The sequence below is a fragment of the Suillus plorans genome (assembly GCF_016647745.1).
Source record: "Suillus plorans strain S12 chromosome Unknown HD556scaffold_8, whole genome shotgun sequence".
In the NCBI taxonomy this organism is placed as follows: Eukaryota; Fungi; Basidiomycota; class Agaricomycetes; order Boletales; family Suillaceae; genus Suillus; species Suillus plorans.
Genome location: NW_024537392.1, coordinates 569502 through 584437, shown reverse-complemented (window position 1 = coordinate 584437; position 14936 = coordinate 569502). Strand labels below are relative to the sequence as shown.

The window sequence follows — 14936 nt, the reverse complement described above, 5'->3', positions numbered from 1 at the left end:
TTATTCTACCAAATTCCAGTATTGCTTTCAAATCAACATTTAGTGACTGTGCTCTGTGGCTATGCTAACCTGTGCTAGCAAGCTGTGTACACTGCCTCTGCACTGCCTGAATGCTGTACTCCAAAGCTGTGTTCAAACTTTGTTGGAATTCTTGCAGTCTAATGTTAACTTGTTAAATACCACAGTGTTGGTCTTGCATATTTAATGAAGTCTCTGCATGGTTTCCTAATGTGTCACCAAGTCACATGAGTCCGATTATGTAATGAGGTATGAAGTCTTTCAGGTCTTTCCTCTGAGTATTGTGAAAAACAAGAGGCTCGCGTAAAAGCGAACATGTTCAAGATGTGACACAAAACATACCAATTATGTAATATGATGTCAGGATATGTCACAAAGTATGTTCCAGAACATGTGAAAATGTGTGAGAAAATTATAGGAAGTGTGAGAAATTGCTGACTAAGTGAAGAATTGTGCGTTTGAAACCGATCTTTCATAAGGATAAGTATTATTCTGAATGTTAAGTAGTGATGCACTCATTTTTGAATCCGAAATTACTCAAATAAAATATGGGTGCTACACAGAAAATTCTAGATAGCATCATGGGCTATTATAAAGAGTACTACAGCTAAATATTTGCCATGTTCATGTACAAAACAAGTTTTGTGCATGTCAACGCGTACTGCCGCTGGAGGACCTCCGGATGATGAAGGACCCGATGATGAAGACCCTCCAGATGATTTCGGAGGTAATCCGGATGATGATCCGGACGATGACGACGAAAATGACGGACTAAACCCACAAGACCGCATCATGCTCCGGCTTTCCGAAGCCATTGACAATCTCGCACACAACAACCGTCGTCCCATCTCGTCCGAAGATTCCAAAGTCAAGATCCGCGAACCCGATACTTTCGATGGCACTGAGCCTCGGAAGCTTCGTGCATTCTTCGTCCAATGCGAGCTTCATTTCCAAAGCAAACCCAAGTCTTTCTGTACTGGACGGGCTAAAGTCAACTTTGCCCAATCCTACCTTAAGGGTATGGCACTCGAGTGGTTCGAACCGGACCTCCTATCCGACGAGGACGATGATCGTCCGGATTGGATGGATGATTACTCCGCGTTCATGTTAGAATTACAAACCAATTTCGGACCTCACGATCCGTCCGGTGACGCGGAACAACAACTCGAACAACTTCACATGCGTGACGGACAACACATTAATAAATATGTTGTTGAGTTTCAGCGTCTTGCTTCACAAGTCCGTGGCTGGGGTGACGGTGCCCTAAGACGCCAATTCTATAACGGACTTCCGGCTCGTATCAAAGATGAAATCAGTCGCATGGGTAAGCCTTCTACCCTTTCCGAATACAAGACCCTTGCCCAGACTATCGACGCACGATACTGGGAACGGAAGGGAGAAGTTGCCCGCGAAACCAAACCCACCACCTCCAATCCACCTAAGCAACCCACTTCGGACCAGACGAATTCCAACCCGTCCGGATCCGCGAGATTCAAATCCGACAAACCCGCTACTTCCGCATCCTCCTCCGCCTCTAAAGCTCCGGACCTTACCTCCAAGTTAGGAAAGGACGGAAAGCTCACGTCCGAAGAACATAAGAGACGGATGGATAATAAACTCTGTCTATTCTGCGGCGGACCCGGCCATTCGGCTCGGGAATGCACCAAGTCTACTTCGCGCGCTGCCAAAGGCCGTGCTGCAGTAGTCACTCCGGAAGACAAACCGGAGGCTTCGGATGAAGCAAAAAAATAGTCCGCAACCCTCCTGACTCCGCACGGGATGAGGGTTGCGTTGACTCTACCCGTGCAACGGAGCTACGTCTCAACGCTGTTTCTCTTTCCGATCCGAACTCTCTATGTCCATACATTTCTCTTCCTACTTTTCCTGATATTTCCTCGTTTCCTTCTCTAATAGATTGTGGTTCCTCACATTGTTTTATAGACTCTGATTTCGTCCGAAAAAATAAAATCCCTACATATCCGATACCTCCGCTTTCTCTCCGTTTGTTTGATGGTACTTGTAATAATATGATTTCCGAAGCTATAGATTTGCCCATTCGTTTTCCGTCCGGTGTAGTCACCTCCGATACGTTTTACGTTACTCCGTTGGATTCTTCTTGTTTTATCGTTCTAGGATATAGCTGGCTCACCCTACACAATCCGTTGATTGACTGGGTTTTGGGCAGCATCGAGTTCCGAACGACTTCTCATGGAATGCCTTCGACACCTCCGATGTCGCTTCCGTCTCCGGATACCCCTCCTCCGATGGAAGATTTACCTCCTCCGACTACATCCGGAACCTCCGCTGATAAAACCATCCCCAATATTTCCTTGATAAATGCAGTTGCCTTTTGCCGGGCCTGCAAATTGGAAGGATCGGAACAGTTCAGCATCTACCTTCGTCCGACCGGTGTAGACCTCCGGTCCGCTACCCTTTCGTCCGATCCTCCAGACCTATCCGGAATTCCTCCGGAATATCATGAATTTTTGGATGTGTTCGATAAAGGCAAAGCTAGCCAACTTCCTCCTCATCGTCCCTACGATCTCAAAATCGAGTTAGAGGAAGGAACTAGTCCGCCCCTCAGAACCATTTATTCTCTATCTGCAGTTGAGCTCACAGCCCTCCGGAAGTTTCTTGATGAAAACATTTCCTCCGGACTCCTCCGTTCCTCATCCTCTCCTCACGGAGCTCCCGTCCTGTTCGTCAAGAAAAAGGATGGCTCCCTTCGCCTCTGTGTAGATTTCCGTGGACTTAACCAGATTACCAAGAAAGACCGATATCCGTTACCCCTCATTACCGACCTTCTAGACTCTCCGAGCCACGCTAAAGTATATACCAAAATCGACCTCCGATCCGCTTATCACCTTGTCCGGGTAGCGGAAGGAGACGAATGGAAGACTGCTTTCCGAACGCGCTATGGCTCTTATGAATGGTTGGTGATGCCGGAAGGTCTCACTAATGCTCCGGCCGCATTCCAACGCTTTGTCAATAGCGTGTTTGCTGATATGCTGGATGTATGCGTAATCGTATATCTGGACGACATCCTCATCTATTCCCAAAACCTTGCATCCCATAAGGAACATGTCCGAGAAGTTCTCCTCCGTCTCCGAAAACATCGACTCTATGCTAAACCCAAAAAATGCGCGTTCCACACCACATCCGTTGAATACCTTGGTTACCTCCTATCTCCGGACGGCTTGACCATGTCGTCCGAGAAGGTCCAGGCCATTGTCGATTGGCCGGAACCTCGGAAAGTTAAGGATATTCAATCCTTCCTCGGATTCGCAAATTTCTACCGTTGATTCATTTTCAATTACTCGGATATCGTAGTTCCGCTCACCCGTCTTACCCGCAAGGGAGTTACTTGGGACTTCTCCGATGATTGTCGGAAGTCTTTTGAAACACTCAAGAAAGCTTTCACGTCCGCTCCGGTGCTTACGCACTGGATTCCGAATGTTCCGATAGTCGTAGAAACCGACGCCTCTGATTACGCTATAGCCGGTATACTTTCCATAGTATGTCCGGACTCAGAGCTTCGTCCGGTAGCCTTTTATTCTCGGACGCTTACCGCTCCGGAACTCAACTACGACACTCACGATAAGGAACTTCTAGCCATCCATGAAGCTTTTCGGACGTGGCGACATTACCTTGAAGGCTCTGCCGAGCCGATAGACGTTGTCACGGACCACAAGAACCTTGAGTACTTCTCTACCACAAAACTCCTCTCTCGCCGTCAGGCCCGCTGGTCGGAATTCCTCCATCAGTTCAATCTCGTCATCCGTTTCCGTCCCGGAAAACTCGGAGCTAAACCGGATTCCCTTACTAGACGCTGGGATGTCTACCCTAAAGAGGGGGATAAGGACTACGCTCGAGTTAACCCTCATAATTTCCGTCCGGTATTCACTTCGGAACAGTTAGCTTCGTCCCTACGAGCCTCAACCTTAGCAACTCCGGTTCTTAGGGCAGCCGTTCTGATAGATATCGACCAGCTCCGGAAAGACATCCTGACCGCACTTCCCAATGACCCTATCGCGTCCAATCATCTTCCGGAACCTTCGGATCCGAGATGGACGGTAGACGATAGTGGTTTCCTCCGCTGCGACAACCGTATATATGTTCCGGAATCCAATAACCTCCGACTTCGCGTCCTCCGAAATACTCATGATCACCCCTTGTCCGGACATTTCGGTCAAAATCGGACACTAGACCTCATCCGACGCGAGTATACTTGGCCAGGAATACGTACTTATGTTAAGGACTATGTCAAGTCCTGTACTACCTGTGGCCGAGCTAAGGTTCCGAGACATAAACCATATGGATTGCTAAAGCAGTTACCCATACCGGAAAAGCCTTGGAATTCCATCTCCATGGATTTCATAGAGCATCTTCCGGATTCATCCGGCTTTACAGCCATCCTCGTCGTAATAGACCGTCTATCAAAACAAGCCATATTCATCCCCACCCACGACACCATTACCTCTCCGGACCTCGCTCACCTGTTCGTCCTCCACGTGTTTTCCAAGCACGGAGTCCCATCTCATGTCACTTCGGACCGAGGGACAGAATTCGTATCGCATTTCTTCCGGTCCTTAGGAAAAGCGTTAGATATGGTCCTCCACTTCACGTCCGGGTATCATCCGGAAGGAGACGGACAAACCGAACGAGCCAACCAAACCCTAGAACAATATCTCCGGATATACTGCAACTATCAGCAGGATAACTGGTCGGAACTACTTCCTTTGGCAGAATTCGCTTATAACAACGCTCCGAGTGCCACTACCGGAGTATCACCCTTCTTTGCCAATAAGGGATATCATCCGAACCTGTCCGTTCATCCGGAACGTGATCTCTCCTCCGCCCGCGCACGAGACTATGCAGTAGACCTTGACGAACTACATCAGTTCCTCCGAGAAGAAATGGCCCACGCACAAGAAAGATATCAAGGTCCTGCGGACGCCAAATGGAAACCCGCTCCGGATCTGAAAATCGGAGATACGGTCTTCGTCAAAGCAAAATACTTCCGTTCCACCCGTCCGTCCAAGAAACTCTCGGAAAAGAACTTAGGTCCGTTCGAAATCATAGCTCGTCCGGGTACGCACTCCTTCACCATCCGACTTCCGGATTCCATGCGCTCCGTACATCCAGTTTTCCATGTCTCGCAATTAGAACCAGCATCCTTGAACACTATTCCTAATCGTATCCAACCACCCCCGCCTCCGATCGAAGTCGACGGAGAACCCGAATATGAGATATCCGAAATCCTAGACTCCAAGTTAGACCGTCGGAGAAGACAATGTCAGCTCCTATACCTCGTCCGATGGTCCGGATATGAAGGAACGGACGAGGAAACTTCATGGTTGCTTGCAACGGAGCTCGGAAACGCATCCGAACTAGTATCGGACTTCCACTCAGCATATCCAAACAAACCCGGTCCTATTCAACTTTGAAGTACATGATGTGTATACAGATATAAGTACATTTAAGGAAGAAACAGAAACGGACCAGAAAATCCTACATTTCCATAGACCCATCCGCCTCTCCGGATCCGCCATCTTCACTTCCGGACGCCTTATCCATCACTTCATCCTCCGGATCCGGATCCGAAGTCATCCGAAACCCCTTCCGGATGTGTCCGAATAGCATGGCTTGAAATTCCCTCTGCTGCTGAAGGAACAACTCAATTCCGGAACTCATCCGGTCCGCTGCAGCCCTACTGCCTTCCGCTGCCTGAATGCTCCTCTCCAAAAGTGTGTTCGTCCGAGCCAGTTCCGACACTATATTGTTGGCCGCGGCCACCCAAGCCTGGTCATCGTATTCTCCCTCCATCTCTTCCGGATCTTCCAGAGTCGGACTCTTCTGGCGTTTCTTACCTTTGCCCTTCGGAGATGGAGATCCGGCAGCGTGTTTTCTCTTCTTGCCCTTGGACACCTTGACAGTTCCGGGTCGTCCAGGACATGTAGCCTTGTCCTTCCGGCAGATATCGCAAGACTTGATCTATTTGGACGTCAAAAACCCGGATCCGAAATATCCGGACGACTCACCTGAGCGTTGCCCTCTGCATCCGTCCAAAGACAAATCCGTCCCCTGTTAGCACAACGCACGCAGGATCCGTCCCTTTCCGCAGACATAGCACGAGTCTTTCCATCCGTTAGAGAAATCCACCATATCCATCCGAAACTCACCATTTCCGCTACTATTTCCTTGCGTCTTTTCTCCTCCGCTGCTACAAGACTCTCAGCCTCCTTAATCTTCCGCAATTCCTCCTGGCGTTTCCGTTCCGCCTCCTGACGTTTCCGATTCTCTTCTTCTTCCATCCGAGCCGCAATTTCCGCGTCCGCTATTTGCTGTTGAAGCTCCAGAAGTTTCTGCTTAGCAGTTTTCTGAGATCCAGAGGTGTTGCCAGACATATCCGATAGAGCGTTATAGAGTGAAAAAGTGGGAAAGGAAGAATCAATCCTGGACGTCCGACCTTGTGTATATCTGTCCGATTCCGAACTCAGAAACTCCCCCCATCGACTTCTCCATCATCTCGCATTAATTTCGTCCGGTCCGGACCGATGCTTCTTGTGCCTCTAGGGATCGGCCCTAAGGGGGGGATACTGTCATATCCCATATATTCACGCTTCTCTTCCGGACTTCGGACCCTTAGATCCGGTCCGGTCCGATGCATAGATCCACGTCCGGTCCGATATCCGATAAGCTTCTTAATTCATTTCCTGTTCATATAACGTTAAACACAGCCTATTCGGTATTTCCTCTTCCCGGTGTCTCGGTTATACTTATTACCGGTATGATTACTGATCCGTTATCCTATGCTTCATTTCCGACTCGCGTTTGATAAGCTTTGCATATGCTTCGTACATAGCCTCGGACCTTTGCTTATTGATCCTTCCGTTATCCTCTTAGTATATAAACCCGTGTATATTTCCTGTAGTACCTCAGTTCGAATATCATCTTAGTTTGTCCTCTTTCTGTCCTCCGGACTTGAGTCTAATCAACTCTTGTCGATCTCTGAGACTTCGGATCGATTCCGATAGTCTACGTCTCCGCCTCTATCTTCGGATAGTCTATACTCTGTTTGTTTCTAGTCCGGATCCATCCGGATTAGTCTTATACGCGTTTCCGATATCTGGAAGTCATCCGGATATAACTACGAGACCCGTCCGGACCTTCAGACGCGTTATCATTAGTCTCTGAAATAAGGGACAGTACTTGGGAAAGGGGCACAGCGTACGAGCTGAGGCCGAAGTCCTTCGGATCCGATCCTACGAGAGTACGACCTTAACACCTACTATCAGATTCAACATTCCCAACTTTTGCCATCACAGCCTTCTCACCATCATCCAGGAGGTTTTCACATCTCCCCCATCTAAACAATTTCACTTCCACCCATTCAAGCAGTTCTGGAAGCCTTCACACTCTGATGTCGAACACGAACATGTATTCGATGAGGTGTACACATCGGACACTTTCTTGGCAGCAGACTGCGAGCTGCAGTCATCCCCACAAGAAACAGGTTGTAATCTCCCAAGAGCAGTGGCCAGATTTATGTTTTGGTCAGATGCCACCCATGTGGTGCAGTTTGGACAGGCCAAGCTGTGGCCAATATATGCCTACTTCACTAACCAGTCAAAGTATGATTGATGCAGGCCAACTGCATGTGCTGCTCATTGCATGGCCTATCTGCATGCTGTGAGAGCCTACGAAGTAAGTCATGTGCCTGGTACAGTATCTCACTGACTTGATCCTGATTCAGAATTTTTTGTTGAAACTCAAAACTCATTTACTTGCATGACTGTAGGGCCTGTCTGTCTTTGATGACACAATTTGTTTTAGTCATGAAGAGCTTGATCAAGTGATTTTTCAATTTGACCACATCTTTCCTCATGCCATGGCTTAGTTCAACTACACCTCCTATGATGTCCGATGAGAGCAAGACATGATCAATGTCAATGGGCCATGTCGGGACATTGTGCTATGAGTGCATGAATATCTCAGCGATGATATGGAGCTGCACCCATTTTGGTATGCTCGTGTCATTGGAATTTTTTTTCATGCTAAAATATTTTATGGGAATGAGCGAAAGCCACACCGCTGTAGCACTCGAGCTCGCGCTAGGCTCGTATTCAGCTGATTCACGCTTCATGTGTAATGCCCGTTGCACAATAATCACTTCCCGTTCAATCCAACACTTTGACATCGGACCCGACACTTTGACTGGCGGACCTGACGTGTCCCGCACATCGGACCCGATATTTTCCCATGCACTTGTCCTATCTGTGTCCCGTTGTCTTAATAACCGAGGGTCTTATATAAAGTGTGTAAGAATGTAATGACACCACAATTACACTTGGATAAGACTTCTTGCCAGTCCTCGATTAACACGGTCTATGACTTTTCTTCTTTCGTGGTAGATAACGTGTGAGTTCTTGGGAGGCTCGCTAAACCAATCAGGTGATCAACTTAGCCGGAGCTTTTTATGTGTACCTCCAATTGCTTTGTCTAGGATTTGCTACCTAGATTCAGAACTGTGGTCTGAAGTACAAATAACTTTGCCTAGATTGCACGTTCTAGACACTGAAATGAACTGGGTAGATTTGACTAAGGCACAAGTTGGTCAAATAGGCACAAATAGTAGTAGAGACAAAGGGGTCTCTGAAATATCATGTTGACCAAAGACTGGTTGGTCAAATAGGCACAAATAGTACGGGTGAGACAACGGTCTCAAGAACAATCACGTTGACCAAGGCACGAGTTGGTCAAATAAACAGTAAAACAGGAGAGACAATGGTCTCTTAAAATCACGTGGACCAAACACTGGTTGGTCAAATAAACAGTAATGTAAGCTTCTTATCGTAAGAAACTTGTATTCTCAAGGGATACATTTCCCTGCACTTGTTCTGCTACAAGTGGGAGATCTTGACAAGTGAGATGTCTTGTTCAACTGAGGGGTTTCTCTGAGAAGAGAATTTCCTAGAAGAGGGATCTCTATTTTTTTGGGGGAGAATGGGCTCTCCTTATATACATTTTGTGTGGGAAAGTAATGTAGGTTCGCAAGCAATAAAAATAAAGAGAGAACCAATCAGAATATTGGGTGAAACCCAATAAAAGTATAAAATACAAATAAAAGATGGAGCAATGACATCAGAGATGACATCATAGTGTAGCTAGAACATTCTAGGGCCTATGACATCATTATGACTTCATACATTACATCATAATTTCCAACAGAATCGTCTAGAGCTTTCTGTGGAGTTATATGACATCATACTCAGAAATAATATTTTCTGGAGTATCTGGTAGGTCATAGCATCTAAAATAAAAGAAAATAAAAGAACAATGCTAGAGAAAACAAGATAGAAACAATGATTTACAAATACAATATGCAAGACACAGGCTTTTTAGATAGGTTTTTGTTAGGCTTTGAGCTTTTCTCAATGGTTTTCTCTAGCCAGAGTGAATAAGCCAAAGGTAAGGCAATACCTTAACCTTCATTTTACTTCACATATCAACTAGGTCATTCTGTGATTCCCATTTCACATATGACTTTTTCTTCTTCTTCCATATAAAACTTGAAATATAGCACCGAGGTTTGATACCAAGGTATGGGGTGACTAGTCTGAGGACTGTGCTAACAGACATAATCTTTTTGGGGTTATTCCTAGTAGTAGTTATGTCCATGCATGATTCCCGTATCATGCAGGACACCATCCTGTCTTGCTAGCCCCACTAGGTGCGTAGTTCATTATTTCGCACATTACTCATGTCGTAGCTAGCACTATTACATGTTTTCCCATAGTCTATAGCACCTCGTGTTTATTTACATGTACTTCGGATCCGAAATACTCTGCCGCTACTTTCGCCTACAGGTTCCGCATTTCTATGTACTTACATATATATTGGACTGACCTCGAGCATTATTTATCATCCAAGTGGTGGGGAGCCGTTCCCTGACGCTTTGTGGTCAAACCTGATATTTCGTAGTTCTTAGTTGACATTGTGAATATTACCACTCTTTCTATCTGAAAACACCCGTCATTATTGATATTCCGCATACCACTTGCTTTCCTGACACTCGCTATCGCCATTCTCTGTAATCTGCTGAACCCGCACCCGAAACCCACTAGTCTTCTAACCCAAAAACATCGGACCCGACACTTTGGCGTCGGACTCATGATTATACCTTCGGACTTTGTTTCCCGCGCTCGGACTTTTGATCACTTGACATTCCACTACTTACAGACTAATACCAGATAGCTAACCCCTCAGGTCGAACGCACTTGTCTACAAGTATAGCAGACTAGGACGCGCAAGACCACAACATTATTATATTGCTGGTTACTTACTTCATGTAGTATCCAGCAATTGTTGTCTCGTTACACCGCATGGAGTTTTTATGGGTGCGTTGGTTCGGACATGATCCTGAGTGAATAGGAGGGCCTAGATCACTTCAATTGGAACATATTGGCTATGTCCCTCATGGGAATAGTGATGAGCACAGCCCAGCATTTGGTTTTGTGGATCCATGAGATGTTGTCCGTGCATGTCACCTTGGCTGGCCTACTCACTAATAGGGTTGACAACGGAGCTTCTTGGACAGTCTTCAGTGCGCAATAGGGCTGAGGGTGACTGGGTTAATTATTATGTGATGCGGTGGGTGTACATGAACTTTCTCAGTCTACTTTTTGAACTAATGTGTGATTTAGTTTTGTGGATCGTGATATGATGATGAGATACCTTGGCCTTGGTGTTGGCCATATGAATGAGATGGGTTCACATACTGAACAGCATGATCTTACTGTCAGTCAGGAAGACACTCATGAACCCCCCCTGTCAGAGCCTGTACCTTGTCTAGGAGACCCCTCACACAATAATGACAACTCAGAAGAGGAATATTCCTCAGACTATTGTTCCGACAGTGAGACTGAAGAAGGTTTCAATCGTGATGTGCATGAATACTAGATGTGTTCGCATGTGATGTGGTGTATGTCACCTGATACTTTCTGTTGATTGTCTCTGACAGTTCATAACAGGTCACAGCAAAAATGTTGTCCTTGAAAACTAGACACACTCCCATCAATTTTAACTTTATCCTGGTTTGCTACATCAGGACACATAATTTTTTCATTCTGTGAGCTTCCCATTATGTGATCCAGACTGCCAACTTCCAGTGACCTATCTGGTGGCTCGTCACCATCCCCAGAACCTCTCACACCAAAGGTACATCAAAAAAAGTGTCCTCACTAAAGAGACACTGGAAGCATGAAAGACTTTTTCAGCAAGAAAAATGTTGAAAATATTGTAAAAAAGGTCTAAATACACCACTAATTTTGATGTATTTAAACCTTTTTTACAAATTTTTCAGCATTGTTCCTGCTGAAAAAGTCTTTCGTGCTTCCAGTGAGATGATGACTCTAATGACCTTAAAGAGCCAGTGTAAGTGGCTGTCTTTGTCATGTTGATCTGTCACTAAGCAGACTCCGTTTAGCATTAAGAAGGCTAGTGCCCAGCAGCAAGTTGTGGCCATAAATAAAAAATGCTCATTCACAAAGGCTGCATGCTTGGACACTGGGTCAATATGTGGCAGCACAACACAACCATTCTTGAAAAGGGGATCCAATGCGAGGCCAATACTGGCAATCACAGTGAGTACACACCAAAGTAAGTCTCACACAGGATCCTGGTACTATCTCTCATGAAGCACTCTAACAGGGAGGATGAGCAATATGACATCTATAAATCCATTTGCTCATTTCCCCCTTACATCATTGATGAAGTCCAGAGGGCAGGATGTTTGGTTGTCAGTTCCATGGTAACATTATTGCATGCCTTTGCTACATGAGTCTAACTGAAATTTTGCAGCTCGATGATGCACACCAGTGAGCTTGTGGGGATGACATCAATAGCATCAAAGAGAAGATTGCACATTGGCGCCGCTTTCCAAGTATCAATCCTTCAGTCTTTGTCTCTGCACGTCACACTCTTGGTTTCAATAACCAGTGCATGGTGTAGCACTCAGGCTTGCGCTGAGCACGTATTCAGCTAATTCCCAATGCATGTCAAACACTCAAATCACTTCCCAATGTTATCCGACACTTACCCGCTCAATCTGACGTTTATCCGCTAACCCGACACTAATCCAACATAGTCTGACGCTAATCCGACGGACCCGACGTTTCCTGCGCATCGGACCCGATATTTTCCCGCACACTTGTCCTCCCTATGTCCTGTCCTGTCGTATCTAACCCCACTAGGTGTGCAGTCATCTGTTTTCACATCGCTAACACTGTAGACCACATTATTACATGTCCGCAGTACCACATGTCTTATTACATAGGACATCGGACCCGAAAATTACCACTACTACTTTCACCTATAGTGCTCCGAAATTCTACATAGACACTATATATTTTGCATACCTCCTACTTACTTATTTACCTTTCTACCTCCGAGTAGGAGGAGGTCATTAGATATTCGTAGTTCTTCATTGAATTCCGCAAATATCATCCTTTCCTTATCCGAAACACTCCGAAAACACTGACAGTAACCCACCATTCACTATCCTCGAAATTTGTTACATTCCCGATGCTAATCCGACGTAACCCGACGTAACCCGCTAACCCAAAACCCGAAAACATCGGACCCAACGTTTTTACCTTCGGACTTTGTTTCCCGCGCTTCGGACTATCTTCCTTTTTGTATAACTGATTATTCTAATACCTTACAGCGAACCCCTCAGGTCGAACACACTTGTCTACAAGTATAGCAGACTAGGCCGCACAGACCACAACATTATTATATTGCTGATTACTTACTTCGTGTAGTGACCAGCAATTGTTGTCTCATTACACCGGCGAAGCTCCCTACCTCCCTCATTTTGTTGGAGCCTCACAAAACAGGGACAACATCACATGTGCGCTGCGTGGTGGTTTCACGGATGCCGGTACTGATACTGATACCAACTCTGATACTGATTTCAGTGAAGAGGAGGATCATCGCAGCGGGTGGCTGGGCCAGCAGTGTTCACAGTTGTGACTATCAATGGTATGTGACTGCCAAGTCATTCATGCCACTCACTGGTCAATATCAGTGACACTCAATTCATTCGTGTCACTGTTCATATATTGTTATCAACTGATACTGCCTTACTTCGCCCATCCATAACATGCTTCAACCGTTCAATAAAGTGCTTTGCCCACTCTGGCCGTTCATAGATCTTTTTCTCCCGTTCATAAGTCGTCTTATCAGACCATGCCCCCCCCTTCTTTTTACACTTCATTAGTAAATGGCCTTGCTTTTTTTGTACAATCACCTTATCAGCTCACCACATGTTCCTGGTTTGTAAAGATCATGTAAAGTTTGTGTTTCTTTTCCCCCTATGTACTGTTACATTGTTTTGCAACTTAAATGCATGCATGCGCTCTCACATCCCCTCCACCTTGAATGCCTAGTGAGCATGCCCCTCAGCGAAAAAGTTCAAAAACTGCCATGTGGTTCTGGCCTCAATCCATCCGGCGAACCAGCAACTGGCCAACTTCACATTCCTACTGAGCAACCATGTATGTCTCAGGTCAACTTCAATGCGCATGCGGCCAGTGGAGGAGTTCCTACCCCCATATCAAGTGGGAGCATGTGTGAGTCAATCACACTTTCGTTTACTGATGTGACACTCACAATTTCACAGCATTATATGGCTGGAGTATGCAGGACGCTGACTTTGACAGCCACTTCCCTCACGGCCAATACCACGGTGCTTTGTTCTCGGAAGGCCTCCAGGGCTCTTCTTTTGAACCCTTACCTCAAGGCTCCAGCCACAATTTTCCTTCAACTGCCCCCCTCCAAGGTACTGGTACCAGCATGAGTGCATTGGAGATGACACTGATCCAGCGAGGTGAGATTCCACCAACCAATATGATGCACATGAGTTCTTGTTTTTCTTCAATTCATTTCCTGCTTACCACTCACTTAGACAATGGGCCCACCAAGGGAAACAATGAGGCGAGCCTGACGAGTGATGCCACCTATGCCACGTATGATTCCTTACCCTTCCACACGCCTGCAGGGCAATTCTGAATCTCTACCATCTGCAGTCGAAGATTCAACTTCGCAATCTGCAACATTGTCAATGCCTCAACCCACGCGCATCAAACTATCAGATGATATCATTGACCAGTCCATGAAAATGGCAATGCAATTGTTCACGCATGAATTATTTGGAGAAAAGGCAATGGCGGTTGACAAAGCTGCCAAGAAAATCATGCTGATCAAGGTTACCTGGGACTTGGTACCACATTGTTTTGCGCCTAATGGTGAGTATCATATGTCCATTAACATCATACTGACTTGTTTTATTAGCAACATTTGAGGATTTTATCTCGAATAAACATTGTAAGGATGTTGCGAATGCGTTGTCGTCAACTCATGGCAAATTCGCTGAATTAGTGCACAAGGGTGTCTTCCATGCGTATCGGCTTTTCCCTCCACAGCATATTGCCGCACCCGCTGTCATCTATTGCAAACACTTGATTGAAAAGATCACATGAGATGGTGATGGACTCGTTTTCATGCACGTTTATAGCTTCGACCAAGTAAGTTTTCGTTCATGTGTGTTGTCGGGGGCAGCTCAATCTTTTCAGAATGGACAGGTCGAAATCAAGGCTAAATTCCAGAACTCATTCATCATGTCCATTATCCATTTTGTTTGGCATGGGTTGCACCAAGAGTTCCTCAGCAAGACTGAGGAACAACAAATCAAAAATTTGAAGTTCATGTGGGTGCTTGCCGGCGCAGTGACGTTTGGCAGCCTCAATGAACAGTTTGAAGTTCAGGTGAAAGTGGATGGTTTTGGAGGAATGGGATCCAATCGCAAGTTCCTATATATTCTCAGTGCAATGAACAACCTTTCCAGGGATGAGTGA

At 46.0% G+C, this 14936-nt stretch overlaps 2 protein-coding genes across 2 annotated transcripts; one reads left to right on the top strand and one right to left on the bottom strand.

Moving 5' to 3' along the window:
- Positions 1–12141: 12141 nt before the first annotated feature.
- On the bottom strand, positions 12142–12894 carry HD556DRAFT_1304893 (uncharacterized protein; the record flags this gene model as incomplete). Its single annotated transcript, XM_041299721.1, has 5 exons — positions 12142–12304; positions 12449–12544; positions 12571–12722; positions 12744–12772; positions 12834–12894. The coding sequence occupies 5 exons, from the start codon at positions 12892–12894 to the stop codon at positions 12142–12144; spliced, it is 501 nt and encodes a 166-aa protein (XP_041164652.1).
- Positions 12895–13474: 580 nt separating this feature from the next.
- Positions 13475–14936, top strand: HD556DRAFT_1304892 (uncharacterized protein; the record flags this gene model as incomplete). Its single annotated transcript, XM_041299720.1, has 6 exons — positions 13475–13652; positions 13703–13909; positions 14109–14327; positions 14374–14482; positions 14597–14606; positions 14664–14936. The coding sequence occupies 6 exons, from the start codon at positions 13475–13477 to the stop codon at positions 14934–14936; spliced, it is 996 nt and encodes a 331-aa protein (XP_041164651.1).